The sequence below is a fragment of the Taeniopygia guttata genome, chromosome 2 (assembly GCF_048771995.1).
Source record: "Taeniopygia guttata chromosome 2, bTaeGut7.mat, whole genome shotgun sequence".
Lineage (NCBI taxonomy): Eukaryota > Metazoa > Chordata > Aves > Passeriformes > Estrildidae > Taeniopygia > Taeniopygia guttata.
Window position 1 is genome coordinate 24,289,255 of NC_133026.1, and position 14,915 is coordinate 24,304,169.

At 40.5% G+C, this 14,915-nt stretch overlaps 1 protein-coding gene across 2 annotated transcripts; it reads right to left on the bottom strand.

The window, feature by feature from the left end:
• Window positions 1–7,474: 7,474 nt before the first annotated feature.
• Window positions 7,475–14,601, bottom strand: TFPI2 (tissue factor pathway inhibitor 2). Of its 2 annotated transcripts, none has more exons than XM_002194790.7 (5): window positions 13,842–14,601; window positions 13,579–13,758; window positions 12,951–13,130; window positions 11,560–11,733; window positions 7,475–9,071 (listed from the first exon to the last, which is right to left on the bottom strand). In XM_002194790.7, the coding sequence occupies exons 1-5, from the start codon at window positions 13,921–13,923 to the stop codon at window positions 8,971–8,973; spliced, it is 717 nt and encodes a 238-aa protein (XP_002194826.5). In that variant the 5' UTR covers window positions 13,924–14,601; the 3' UTR covers window positions 7,475–8,970. The 2 variants fall into 2 exon arrangements, with proteins under 2 accessions (XP_002194826.5, XP_012426945.4); XM_012571491.5 differs by having other exon boundaries at window positions 7,475–9,074; window positions 13,842–14,552.
• Window positions 14,602–14,915: the final 314 nt, after the last annotated feature.

Genomic DNA, 14,915 nt, shown 5'->3' on the forward strand with positions numbered 1-14,915 from the left:
TGATTGCACAAAATGTCAGGCAGGTTTCTGGTTTGCAAATATTAAAACAGGAGTGGTTCACATTTTGATGCTTTCTCATACTGCTGCATTTATAGAATTTACTTTTTTTCTTTAGTCAAATCAATTAAATTTTGGCAACTTCTTATATTGCAAAATTCACAGCCCCAAATTCACAGTCAAAAGCAGAAGGCAGCAGAGACTAGGATCTGGCTCAGCCTCTGACCATTTCTGGCCAATTCACCAAGCTGGGCATTTATATGTGCACTTTTTAATTATTTTCCTGTTTTTCAGCTTTCCCATTCTAAACAACTGCCCCTAATGGGTAGAATTATGCACGCTGTTTTCATGGTGATCCAACTTGCTGAGCACTGCATGGTGAGATTCTTGCCCTTGGCACACAAGAAAATAAAGAGTCTTATGTTCAGCAATGCCAAATTGTGTGATTCTGAGCAGGACATTTAGCATGAACAGTGAACCACTTGATCTTCAACCACTTTGAAAATGAAACACGGAGCCAGATTTTCAAAGGTATTTACCTTAATAAATATAGATATAAATGTCCAAGGACAGAGATAAGGTGCCCTAGACACTTTTTGAAAAGCTCCTGGGAAATTCTTGGAACTCTACCAGTAGGGGTTAGAAAGCTACACACTTATTAAAATCACACAAATCAAACCTTTGCAAATGCAATCTTTGTTTCCCAGCCCCTTCTGTTTTCACCTTCAGCTATACAAACACTCTGTGCAGATACAGGACTGTGAAGTTCCTTCACCAACAACCCCCTTTTCATTCTTCTTCATTACTAAAACTGAAGAAATGTAAGAGACCAAAGTGCAGACTGCAAAATCTGCATTACTATTAAAGGGGACATTGTACACCCCAAACATATCCCATAAAGTAATGTACTGAGTCAAGGCAGAGTCCCATACCTGTTGATTAGGAAAATAAGCATTTTTCTTGAATATTAAATAACAGTTAAATTGAAATTTAGCAGAAATAACACACAGGAAGACTGAGTCCTAATTATGTATCAGAGCATGACTATACAAACATCTGAAAGAAACATTATCAAACCAGAGTGAGTAAATGCTACCAATAACCCATACCAGTGTTAGATATGGATTTAGTTATGCGTTGCAATTTCTCTTCACATCTGCTTAGTTTGAAAGCAATAAAATCGAGAAAGCTGTCACCATCATCCACCTGTTCCAAAAGCCTCAAAATTGTGCTTTAGTGTGTTTTATGGAGTGCTTAGTGCTGCTGAGATTTATTGCATCAGCTGGAAAACCAAATTGTTATTATTTCATGTTTTCAGTTGTCTGATGTTGAAAAATACTACCTTTTAGGCTGTTGCTGAGTACAGTGATGCATTTCAAAACTCGATTAATTCCCTATGCTCCCACCTGTGTGGATGTTCTCACTTCAGTCAAAGATAAAACAGAGAGTTTCTAACCAGGCAAGAGCCTGGGAAACAGTTGGGAAAGAATGCAAATAATTCTTTATCTTTCCTGTTGTTCACCTTGTTTATAGATTAGTTCTGCCACAGAGCATCATTCACTGCAGATGTTTTTACTCTGGGACCAATGGAATTGGTCTGGACAATGCTCTCTATAAAAGAGCGATGTATTTGAAATAAATCGGAATTCTACTCTCAAGCCTTCTGAACTGGAGTTTTTTCATACTGTCCTGCCTCAACAGCATCATACCTGAGAGTCCAGACAGCTGATTTTTTTTTATTTCTTTTGCTTTTTGTACATTAGCTAGTGTGTGATAGTGCTGCAATATGACCACATGACCAACAAGTTTACAATGTAGCGCTCAAATAATATAAATTCCTTGGAATAAAATATGCAGCTTTTATATGAGCACACTGTACAGAACAGACAGGGGGATGGATTTGCCAGAAGGGCCAGGGGAGAAGAGCTCTGTCACCAGCCTCAGCATTCCAGCAGGCCAGGTCATGTGGTGGGAGCCCCTGCTCACTCCTGCTCTCCCTCTCCCCAAAGCCACTTCCCCATCCCCATCCTGAGTGATGCACCCAGGGCTGTGTCCCTGCTCAGGCCCTGCTCCCCCTGCTCTGTACCTCTCAGCTCATGTCCCTGGCGGTGAGCTCTCCTAGGTCTGCACGGCACTGGGACAGATGTCCTTCCCAAATCAAAGTCATACTTCTAGCATAGGTTGTGACTTGCACTGGGAGTAGGGATTATCCCAGGTAATGGCAATCCTCTGCGCCCTGGGTGCCCAGAAGTGTGCATGAACTCAGCTGTATCCTTAGTTTTTCTGTGATGTCCTCAGAAAACGTATTTGGATTTCCAGCATTATGTTACTCTTTACTTGGGACAGTCACTCACATTCATAGGAAAATTTGGAGTGAAAGGAGCTCAGACCATGTGGCTAATAAGCACAGAGAACATGGTCAGGTCCTGTGGTCTCTGGCTTTTTTAAGAACGTAGTGCAGCCAGAGGCTGTTAAAGAGGGCAAAGCAGAAGGAAGTGCAATAAGTCAAAAAAGGCTCTCCCCTCCTCCTTCCAGCCCAGGATTCCTTAGCCAAGGAATGATCATCACTGCACAACTTGTAAAATTGTCTCTTGTGATTAGGAGGGAGCATGCAAGAGCTGGAACCTTTATATTTTCCTCTGATTTGCCTTTCTCAAGTGCTTAAGGTATGTCCTACCTCTTTTCTCTCCAGAAAGCCATTTGAACTGTTTGTCAGTGGCTTCTTCACAGAGCTGAGGGTTTCAGCAATAAATAGTTCGAGGACATTTTGAGGCTCTGAGATCTGAAGCCTCACCCTCTGCAGTTGAGACTCAGCATGCTCCTCCCTAACACTTTGTGGGATGAAATCAGAAAGCTATTTTGAGAAATCAGATTTCTCAAAAATGAGAAAAAAGAAAACCTCAAACTTCAATGCTACTAAGTACTCACTGTCATATTTAAAGGCATATTTCTGTCTGTTTGGGATAGAAAAACTGCAGATGTCTCTGCACAAAAATGAGGCAATGAAGAGTTGGATAATTCTCTGTCAGCTCTATTGCAATAGTTTTGTGAATAACTTTTTTACTTTATATCTGGGGTTCAACAGCAGCTTTTCATCTGCATTACTGCAGAGTACAGTCTGTAATCTTTTTTTCAGTCTCAAATAAAAAATAGAAATTGGAAAACAAAAAGGAGGTGAGCACTACTTCAGTGACCCACTTACTTTTTAGTAAACTTATTTTATTAGAACTTGTGTGATTCATTCTGCACAGTTTTGTTTGAGTATTGCTTAGGTCAATTCACACTAGAAGGATGCAAAACTGCTCTTATGAAACCAGTTAAGGAATTCATTTTAATTGCCAGTACCAAAGGGGCACTTAGATGTCTACTCATGTGTAACCTATTGGAAAGAAGAGTATCCAAACTATCTGATGAATTTAAACCATACTAAATTCTTCCTTTATATAAATTGATCTCTAATTATCTGAATATTGGTTTAGATTTTAAAAGAAGTCATAACAAAGGTGGAAGGAACAAATCCTGAGAAAACCTAATCAAGGAAACACCTTTAATATTAAAACAGATATTTCCCAGTGTTTTTGTAAAATAGGGTTCACAGCCTATTTTAGTTCTAATCCTATTTAAAGACATATTGGAGTAAATCAGTGAGTTAGTTGCCCACCAGATCAAGCAATCATATCCAGAAACTCTGTGGGCACTGAAATGAAGTTTGGAAACTTTTTGTTTAGCCTTTGTTTATTTGCTTGTACCCACTGATGAACACTAGTGAAGTAGATCACAGGTAAAGCAGATGCATGTGTTGCTGCAGGAGAACACTGCTCTGTGTAAGATTATGTTCCTGCACCTAAAAGAAGGTTATTGAAGTCTTTGAATTCACTCCAGCTCTTGTTAAAATCGTGGTAGAGTCCCTCTGGCTGGCACAGTGGAAACTTTACAGGCTCCTTATGCTCTAGTGCAGCAGGCTGAATCCATGAGAGAGCAGTAAATACCATTTGTCATTACTTTTTTTCTCATTAGACTTCCCTCCCACTTTAAGAGTAAAAAAAAATGCAAGGTGGGGAGGGCGTGAAAGACTTGTGAGTTGTGCTGCTTTCTACTGGAGGCACTTCTATAAAGTGCTCTTTCTTAACATCACTGAAAATCAAGATTCTCCAGTTGAAAATTACTGTAATAATGGAAAGCTTCCTTCTGCCATGGTTGTGTGGTATATTATTCACCCTCTACTCTCTTGACTTTTTAAATAGCTTTTATTAGTATAATCTAACCTCTTTATCTTGCTTCCCACGTACAGGAAAACAAATCTCATAGATAACAGTTTTCATATGCATTTATTAGATACTGTGAGTTTTATTACTGCATTTCACTCTAAGCCTTAAAAAATGTAAACAGGCATTGCCATCCTAGAAAAGCTGCTGCAAACTTCCTGAATAGTGCCCTACCTCCAAAACAGCTCACTGAGCAAAATTATTGTAATTCAGATGGTAGATATAGTAAAGTATTTAACCTGCAGTTAATTTATTAAGGCCTTTCATGAGGATCTGGCCTCAGAAATAATAAGGCTTAAGATTTCTGTATGCTTACTAGATAGAAGTTTAGCCCCACCAAGTCAGACAGTGTGATGTGCTTTGAGTAGCAATTGCATTTAAAACCTTTCACACAACAGCAGTTAGGCACCTAATCTGATTTGTCTGGAAGAGCACCACTTTTCTCCATTTACATCTGAAATTATGGTCAGCGCTGCCAGTACAAAGGGAACCTTCATCAAAAGTGACTTCTTTCATTCCCACAAAATAGATACAATGCTCTACATTTCACAGATTAATCTTCAACTTGCCTGAACTCTCTCTCTTTCATGAATAGCTCACACATGAGCCGGGAACACTCATTTCTCTGGAATTTATTTGGAAATCACAGCTCATGATCACAACAGCGGCTAATGCTTTTATGCTTCTTGTTTCCATAGGTTACTTTTTAAATATCACTGCTGTTCATTAGGCTGTATATAATTAACACCCCTTCTCTTCAGCAATTAACTATTTTATCGGATAATAGACATTAATGTACAGGACCACCAGACACTGAAAAATGAGGCTTACTTCAACAGAAGCATGTAATTCTGCACTAATTATTGTGATAGTCTTTCTCATTAGAAAGAAAATGAGGCAGATTTTGCTTTCAGTAACACTACTGTAAGTGCGTAATGCTAGACATCCACAGCGTGGTTCTTACAGATTTACACAGTCATAGCTGGACTATGTTTCTCTAGTAGAACAGAATTCTTGTCCCTGTGTGGGTCAGAACAGCTGCCCTCAGCCATATGGCTGACTGCAACCTTCAGGATAGAATCTCTCACCTCTGATCTGAGACACAAGTTTTTAATATATTTTTTTTTAACATGGGACATTGTTTCTAAATAATGCTTTTTTTCTAAAAAAAGTTCCACGTTTTCTACCTCAACTAATGGGAAGTGACAGAGAAACAGGAATGCTTCTTGTAATCAGAAATCTGACTCCAGGCATACAAGCTGAACTCATTGTCAGTTCACTACTAAAGTATGGAATTGTGAGAAAGCCCTTTATTGGGGCAAATCAGTGTTAAAATGATGTATGGTGAAATTCTGTTTGCCATTATGTAGCTTATCAATAAAAATATTATGTGTTTCCACAAGGATTTTTTTTTTCTTTTCTCTTTTTGACATTTAAAGTTCCTTTGAAATATAAAGATGAAGCCAGTCTTCTACTCTGGAAATAATTTACAAAGCAAATCCTTGAGTACTGTCACATGATGAAGAATCAGTGCAGATTTTCATTTTTATAATTTTCATACAGCTCTTTGCAAGATATCACTAAGAAAGGAACTGAAATTTTGGGTCACAATGAAAGTTGAAGAGCAAGAATGTTGCAATGCAGTTTATTAAAATCTGCTTATTTCAGCAACAGCTTTTCACTGGTAGGTATGACTGTCCTGTGCAAATCACTAGTCAGGAGTTTCAGTGGCAGCTTGCCTATGCAAACCCAACTGATTATAATCATTGGTTCCCTCCTCTGCTGTAGAAATTTGCACTGTGACACACAATACCAGATGCTGGACACTGGCTACTATAATAAAAGTTAATTTGCAGGATGGTATGGACTGTATTAATTTTCAATGTGGCAAAACACTAACAGTTGGCCAACCTTGGGCCAACTGTTGTTTCATCAGCAAACTGAAAGAAGAAGTAAGAATTGAATTATATAAAGGGCTTTAGATGACAAGTGTTTAGATTAGCCAAAGTCACAGTAGGCTGAAGGGATGTTAAAGTAACCTAAGAACACAAAGCAGAGCAGCACAGAGACTGCTGAATTTTTTGTGGCTTAAAGAAGACAAAGGTAAAGGCATTTACCTGGAAATATGGTACAATTTATGTAACAGCTTCTAAAAGGAACTGAAAAAAAATCTTCCAATAATATTTCCTTTCCCTGCCCCACCTCCTCCAGAATACTCTACAGCCTGCTCACTATAAAACCCTGTGAAAATCATGGTTTATCTTAAATTTCTATATTATACCAGGCAGATAAGGGATTAAAACCCAAGCCTGTGATATTTCACTATGTACTTTAACAGCAAGCCCTTAGGTTTTAAATGATGTTTTTATGCAAGTGAAGAAAGTGCCCATGGAGCAGCTGCAGTACACAGGGTGCTGCAGTGGTCCCTGCAGCACTCTGGTCCATCAAGACAGTTCTCACTGAGCCCCTGAGCTGGCATGAACAGATGAGTGGCAAGCTCTTGGATCCTTTCCAGGACAGGAGCAGGGTATTGCATTACTCAAGGCACGCAATTCTGGATCAAAAACAAGAGTGGAGCTGCTCTCGGATTTGGGGCTCCCTTTAAATTCTAGGCCCACTTTTGTATCCCATCCAAATAAACTCCTATGAAAGTCAAAGACACAAAGAGATAAGGAGCAATAGTAATTTCTCAAGCATGATTCCAAAGATTATATATATTATATACCCCATGATGTTGCTGTTCAAAGATAGCCATTCTTTACAGTTATAATTTGTGTCTAAATTGAACTTCAACTTCCTAAACAGGCTTCTGTTTTTATAAGCCATGGTCAGAATGTGAAACGAACACAGCCCTAAATGTTAGCGTTAGGTATGAAGATATTCAGAGGACATGCTGGGCTGCTGCTCTAAACAGCACAGCCAAAGTTCACAACCAACAGGAAGGGATATGGGCAATGTCCACAGGTATTGTGCCCTGGCTCCCCCAGGGAGTTTATACTAGTCCCTTTCTGTTGGAAGGCTGGCTACCAAGAGGTTTGGCATGGGACAAGAACTCAAAACTGTGTCACTAGTTACCTGCAATTGTCTGCCACAGTATCCTCATTCATCTGCACTGAGCAAGAGTGAAAAAATGAATTTAATAAATGAATTTTATTAAAATAAAAAGGGGTTTTGAGACCAAGAACCAGAACTGGCGTGATAGAAAGACAATGGCAAGCACACAACTGCTTTAATCGAAAATATGGCAATGAGAGAAACATCAGTAAGAAAATAAGATCTTGACTAGTTTGCCCATCATGTTCCCTCTCCAGAATAGGTTTAAAGCACACATCTGAATTATTCTAACTGAAAGCCAGTGTAATTTCAAACAAATAGCTTGTCACCCACACAAAAGCTATTCAGATAGTGCAACATCAAACAGGAGACCCAGCAGCAGACAATAAGCTAAACTAAGCACCCCTTTGAGAGCAGCTCTTTCAAGAAAGCCAGCTGAGCTACAAAACTGCTGGGGATGATTAACATCAATGCAATTTATTGGCTTTCTTCAAATAAAGACTTCAGTGTAAGGAAATAATTGAAGAGACAACTAAACTCTGTTAGAGTCATAATTAAGAAATTACAGGTTCCAGTACACATATTGGTCTATACAACTCATTCAGGATAATGACAGAACAAGCTTTTTTTTTTCCCCCAAAAAACATTTTATTAACATTACTTATGAATTTATATTTAGAAAATATTGTAGGTGAAATTAATTGAAACTCAGACATAACTAAAATACAAAATATAAAAGAATGTGCAAAAGTATCATCATAGGCATAACCTACCATAAGAAACATAAAAGTGCCTCAAAAGAGAGATTACTCTTTTGTAGATGAAATTTGCAGAAACTTCTGGTGCTCTGCTTCAACAGCCACTGCACTATCACAAATATCAAAATCTTCTGCAGATGTAATCAGCATAGTTCCATTAAAATCAGTAAAACTATGTTGATTAATGCCATGAGGATCTGGAGTAACTTCGCAAAAATTTCAAATGTCATGAAAAAGTAATGGCTACATTTTTTACTTTAATACTCAACTAACTTATTCATTGCCTTTGTCAGTGTTTATCAAGGCATCCCTATTCCAAATTCTCTTCTGTGGGATGAGCTGCATTTAAATTTATACTTCTTTCACTCTTATGAAGGCTTTTGAAAGCTTTCACTATGAACATTAACTGTAAATGACAATCTATTTAAACAATAGGGCCAAAGTATGTAAATGGCAGGGCAATAAACCTCTGAACACACTTGTGAAAAGTCAATTTTCTTTAGCAAGCAGAGGATGCAAAAAAAATTTAAAAATCCAAGGTAGATTTTCAGTGCTGGACTCTCCTTAGTTATAATAACAGACATTTAATTTTTCAAATTTTAATTGATTTTCAGCAGCTGAAATTTTCTCCCAAGGCAGTAGTAACATTCGACCCATAAAAACATGGAAATTTAAACAAGTCTTTCCAAAATATTATTGCAAAGACAACACAGTAGAAGAACCAAACTTAAGTTCATTCATCTATTAAGTACAGTTCCTTATAAAAAAGTAAATTGCATAAAAAGCAGCTCTGAAAGACAGAACTATGTCAGTATAAAACTTCGTGAAAAATATCTTACAAAAGAAGAAAGTGGAATCGACAAAAAGTGTTTCAAACATCCAAGTACACGTCAGCTTTAAGACTTCAGGTTATACGTCTGAGATTTTTTCTTCAGTTTTCTTACTATTTTTCTGCGGAATACATTTGTTGGCTTGTTGATACTCGGTTTCTGATTTCCTGCTAACAAAACAAAGGAAGCAGTTAGGGAAACTGAATGACAAAACTGTTACTACTTGTTATTGTTTGCGTTTTGTTCATGTTACACTGTTCACTGTCCAATAATAGCAAACATACCAGAAACTGTAACATGTGTTCCCATGCATTCCCTATTGTCACACTGTAAGGTCACCAGTGTGTTCACCTTTGGCACTGGAATCCTACTTTGCTGCTCTTTTCCTGAGCATCAAAGCCTTATCTAAGTGTCCCGCAGTTACGGCAGAATGGAACTAAATACACTGCCCTCTATTGAAAAAAAACCAACAAACCCAACAACCAAATAAATAAAAAAAAAAACAAAAAACACATACATAAACAAAAAACCTCAACCTATTCTTACATTTCTCTGAACAGTGAGGCAAAGGTTAAAATACAGCCAGTGCAGACGTAAAGATAAAATTATTTGGGTTTCTGCACAAAACTCACAGAAGCTGCAAAGTGGCCTAAGACTGTCAGAGCTAACGCCAGACGTGCTTTCAAAGGCTGCATGAATTGTGTGAGAGCAATTCAGAAAACAAGTCTTCTGCAATCTTGACTGAAAATCTTTGTTTTTATGCTACCTATTTACCAGCACACAAAGCCACTGGGGCCAGTTCCCAATTCTTTTGCTGTAACCCCAATGCATTTGCTTTCTTTTCCAATATAAACCTTTTCCAATATAAATTCTTTATATAAAGAATAGAAATATTCTTTTAAAGATTAGATTAATCACAAACCTTTACACTCAAAACACATTTAGATCAGTTTAACAAACAGCTGTATATTTGCAGAGGGAAGGTGAACTGAATTCAGCTTGAGACTCCAAGAGGTAACATGAAAGCTGCTGAGGGGGAAATAATGGAAGCAGGAGAGGAGGAGTGGTTTAAGGTGCCTGAATTATTTGCTTAATGTTGCTGTGCACTCCCAAGCTATAGAAATGAATATGCATAGCACAACATTAATCAGCACTAATTATGCCCTTAACTTTGGTCTCCAGCTGTACCAAGCCTTACTGAACTGTGAAATCCCCAAGTTCATTAAAAAGCTTGTAGCTGATACTTCACATGTGGCTATCCGGTGCTCTAGTTACAAGACAGACAGCATCTCCTTACCTCTTTCTTCCACACATACAAAAACAAACAAACAAAAAAAATTAGTGAGGAAGAGAGAACCCCCAGGTGAATCTGGCTGGGTGTGGGCAGGGGCAGTGTGGAGGTGAGACGCTGAAGAAGCAGTTTCTGTCCTCCTCTCCCTGCACACTCCACACTGGAGGCCTGGCCCAACCACTTCACAGGAAGTAATGGATGGAAATTAGATAATCACAAGCATCTCAGATAAACTTAACATACTATTACAGACTCTCTTGTAATAGGATGACAGACACACTCAGACTTGTCATCCACAGAAATATTACTGTCATGACTAACTGGCAGGCAGTATTTTTATTTCTGAGGACTATGCTCAGTCATAGTACAGTCCTTGCCCCAGCCCTGGATTTCCAGCCTAGAACTGAAGAATCATCTCCCAGCATAAGGCTTCTGACTATACAACTTCAATACTGAAGTACTCAGATCTTGTGCATATTATGTTTAAAAGAGAGCTGCTTTTCAGTTTTTCCTTTTTCTTTTTCCCAAATGCAATGTACATGCCTTACATGCCTGATACAGTCTTAAATATTTTTCCCATTAGTATTGTTTTTTAGAATACTGTGTGCAATGTCTGCTTCCTAAGTTTTCTGGGCAACAGCATACAATTATGCTTTTCTCTATCTCTCTCATTTATTTTCATATCAAATTGATTAAACTAGAGTATTGCAATAGCTGTGATATGACTGCAAGTAAAAGCACAACTGTTTTGATTTACAAGCATGGCCAGTAGCTGGTTTGAATAAAAGCAGTAGGAAAAATCAATTATCATTCCAAGCTTTCCCCCCACAGCCAGAGAAATAGCTGACACAGCACAACTGATGAGGCAGAAATCTTTAGTAATGGGAATAGGAAATGTGAGTAGGTAACAGGGAATTGAGGAAGGATAGTAACTTCTGAAAATGCAAAGGAGAAAAGTAAATTGATTTCACAACTGACTTTAATCCTATTTAAAACTATCCAGAATGAAAAAATATCTTAATTAGTGGTCATGGAGATACTGAACAGTTTAAAGACTGATTCCTTGTGGGCTCTAGGAAGTCGGCTTAGTCTATTTTGTGTGCTCCTTCCTCTACACTTCGTTCAAATATGGTGTAACCACTTCACATTACACTGATCTTGCCAGAAGGATTTAGCATTGCCTTTCGATTTTCCCTGCCCTTGAAAACATAAGAGTCCAAAATGCAAAAAGCATGCACCTGTAGCAAGCCAAGGTGAATCAAAGAACACTATGAACATTTGTTACTGTTATATGAATTTCTTTAAATGCTTGTGACTGACAAAATACAAAAACCAAAAAAAACCCAAAACCAAAAAACCCTTACCATTTCTACAGACATTGTAGCAATCCGTTTCAGTGACAAAGTTGTTGGCATTTCCACCACAGCCAGTATATCTGAACTCTTTACATGATTTAGTCTTGGAGTCATAGTAATAGCGAGGCACGGAAGAGGAACACAATCCTTCATCCATTGGGCTATAGCAGAGCAAGGGGCCAGCTTGGGAAAAAAGGACAAAGGAAAAAAAAAAAGAGAGAGAGAAAAATAACATAAATGTAATCTCTGTACATGGCTTCTTAAAATTGATGCTAAAATAAATTTCATGTCTAAACAGCTCTTTTTCCCCCTTGAATTGACACTATTACTGATGACTTCAGAGACTTTCTACATCTTATTGCTGGGAGCTGTGTATTTGAGAAAGCAACAGACCATCCTAGAAAACAGGATTAGATCCCATAAGTGAAATTCATCAGCTTCCCCCATTTGTGGTGCTATACATATGACAGCAAAAATTTTTATGTAGTCTTATTCCATATATATAGGAATATAGCAATATTTCAGTGGAACAACCTCTATATAGGAAAAAAAGGTACAACTTTGCTATAATTTTCCCAGCAAATTCTGCTTGAGGCAAGAAGTAAAAATCCAACAATTTTCCTCAAGAGCAAGTTTCTTTTTGCTTCAACAATTTTTTTTTCTGCTGTAGCCCCTTTATCAACTCATTGTATGTGCAACAGAAATAATTCAGCTTTCACCTAAGAAAATTCTGATAATCTGTCATCAGCCACAAATAAATGTCATCAAGCACTAATAACACTTAGGACAGTGGCAACTTTTATACATTCTGGTAGATCTTTAAAGAGCCTATCTTGAACTAGATATTAACCTGATGGTCATGTCAAAACTTAGTTATAGTAACCTGCTCATAATTGCCACCAATTTTATTTATAGCTCAAATGGAGAGACAGTGAAGAATCACATCAGGCAAAACACTTCTGTTAGAAGCTGAGCTGTTGACTGCCAAAAACCTGAGCCACCTACCACCATCTCTCTAAAATTCTCATCTGAATTTTAGAAAGGTGCTTCTGCTTTACATTACCACTTCCCTGAATGTGACTGCCACAATCTCTAACATATCTTCCTCAACACAGAACTTTAACCTTATTATTTCTCTTCAAATACACCGCTACAGCTCTCTAGAAGTCAAGAAATTGATTTGGTATAGCTGCAGATCTATTTAAGATCTCAGCATTTTGTTCTTTCAGTAACAGCTGAGACAACCTATTAAAATTAAAGTGGACAATATAAACATCTGCTTTACACAAGTCTTCAAAAATACCACTGCATGGGTATTCAGAGGAAAATATAATATAAAGTATCACCTTCATACTACTTTCAAACCATCCATTTTATTAAAAATTTGGAACAACCATTACTTTTTTCTGGCAGACAGTGGTCCACACAAGACTGCAAATCTCTGAAGTTGTTGCCATTTCCATAACAGCCACCATAGATGAATTCCTCACACCTCATCGAGCTCAAGTTAAAGGCATATCTTCTTAGATAACTCCTGCAAGGTCCTCCATCAGCCTCCATCCGGCATAATTTGGGCACTTCTGCAGAAAAAATAATTTCATCCTCTATAAAGCCAGCCCTTCATGCTTCACATATAAAACAACATGGTAGTACAGGCAAAACAGTATAACTTCAGTTGCAGGCAAGTCCCAGTTTGTCCCACCTGCTTTTTACTGGAGGAATCCAATGCATTAATTAGCGTTTAAGTGCTATATTAAATCACATTTAAAATACTAATAGATAAATTCCACACATCACCTCTGGGTCAACTCACTCTGTATTTTCTGCCTAAAATTGACATCAGCAAGAAGCTGCAATAAACAGGAGGGTCACCAGTTCGACTCGATCTAAAGGTCTTTTCCAACCTAAACAGCTCCATGATTCTGGGACTCTGTGGTATATCGGGTGGGTGCAAAGCGTCCCGCAAAGCCGAGCAGCCTCCCCGGTGCGCCCCCTCCAGCCCCCCGCCACGCCGGTGCCTGGACTCACTCTTGATGGTCCAGCAGCTCTTCTCGCAGTCGTCGAAGGTGAGGAAGTTGTTGGCGTTGCCGTAGCAGCCCCCGTAGGTGAACTCCTGGCAGCTCTGCGTGTGCCGGTCGTAGTACCAGCGCGGCACCAGGGCGCGGCAGGGCCCCTCGTCGGGGGGCAGCAGGCAGGCGCGCTGCTTCTCTGCGGAGAAAGCAGCCACGGGGCTGAGGCCACCGCGCCGGGGGGCGGCCCAAGCCCCGGGTCCCACCGAGGGCCTCTCCTACCTGTGAGGGGGCGCTGGGCCAGCGCGGCGCTCAGCAGCGGCAGCAGCAGCGCGGGCAGCGGCAGGCGGCGGCCGGGGGCCATGGCGGCGTGCAGCAGCGGGGTTCGGGGAACCAGCGGCGCTTCCCCTCCGACGGCAGCGCTTTATATGCACCGAGGCGGCTTCCCCGGGCCGCCTCCTTGCGCAGGTGGTGGGAGGGGAAGGGCTGATTCAGCGGGGCAGGAGGTCGCCGCTGTCCCGGCCGTCAGCGGGGCGCGGAAGGCTGCGCGAAGCCGAGTCCGGGGCCGCGGGCAGCCCCCGCCCCGCCGCGCCGCGGAGCAGCGGGGGCCGGGCGGGGGGCGCCGCCGGGGCTGCCTCCCCGCAGGGCTGCGCCGCCCATGGCCCAGGGGCCTCCGCCCCGGGGCTGCGGGGAGCTGGCTGGGGTCCACTCTCCGCCCCGCTCACGTTACGGGATGATGCTCGAAGAACGTTTCCTGCAAATCACGGAGAATCCGGGACAGGTCACTTAGCGAAAGCCTCCCTCTCTTCCTCCGTCATACTCGCCTTTCCCCACTCCCCCGAGGCCGCTCCCTATTCGGAAGCTCCGGGTAGAGGACGGTGGAACGCCGAAAATCAAACGCTGATCCTGCTGTAGGTCCTGATCCAGCCGGATGGAGTAGAGGCTGCATAGCGAGTGCCGCCGAGACAGACGCGCGGCATTAGTTTACCTCCGTAGTGTAAAACGCTGATGAACTTGAGAAAACGCGGCATCGTCAGAGGGCTTGGACTCTGGAGGGGCCGAATGGATAACAACTCTGGCAGTGCAAAGAGGGGTGGATTTCAGGAAATATCATGACCTGGTTTATTCTACAGATTGTAACCGCACCAGGCAATGAGGTGTGATCTGTAGGAGGAGGGGGTGAGCAGCAAACAGCACACTTTCCCTCTCTTAATTTAATAGACACATTGCATTAATTAGTGTTTACCCCAGATCGAATATAGTAAGAGAGATAAGAGTGGCTGTGTATTAGGCGTGTTCTCCATAGATAACGACAAACTAATCTGATCTCCTATTGTTCTCTGCTCCCTTTACAGT

Bases quoted from the DNA above. Each gene is read 5' to 3' on its own strand.
- TFPI2 (XM_012571491.5), bottom strand. From the start codon at position 13,923: ATGGCCCCCGGCCGCCGCCTGCCGCTGCCCGCGCTGCTGCTGCCGCTG. The intron at 13,759-13,841 runs GTAGGAGAGGCC...CTTTCTCCGCAG, and splicing joins GGCCCAGCGCCCCCTCACAG to AGAAGCAGCGCGCCTGCCTG. The intron at 9,075-11,559 runs GTAAGGGTTTTT...TTGTTTTGTTAG, and splicing joins CTACAATGTCTGTAGAAATG to CAGGAAATCAGAAACCGAGT.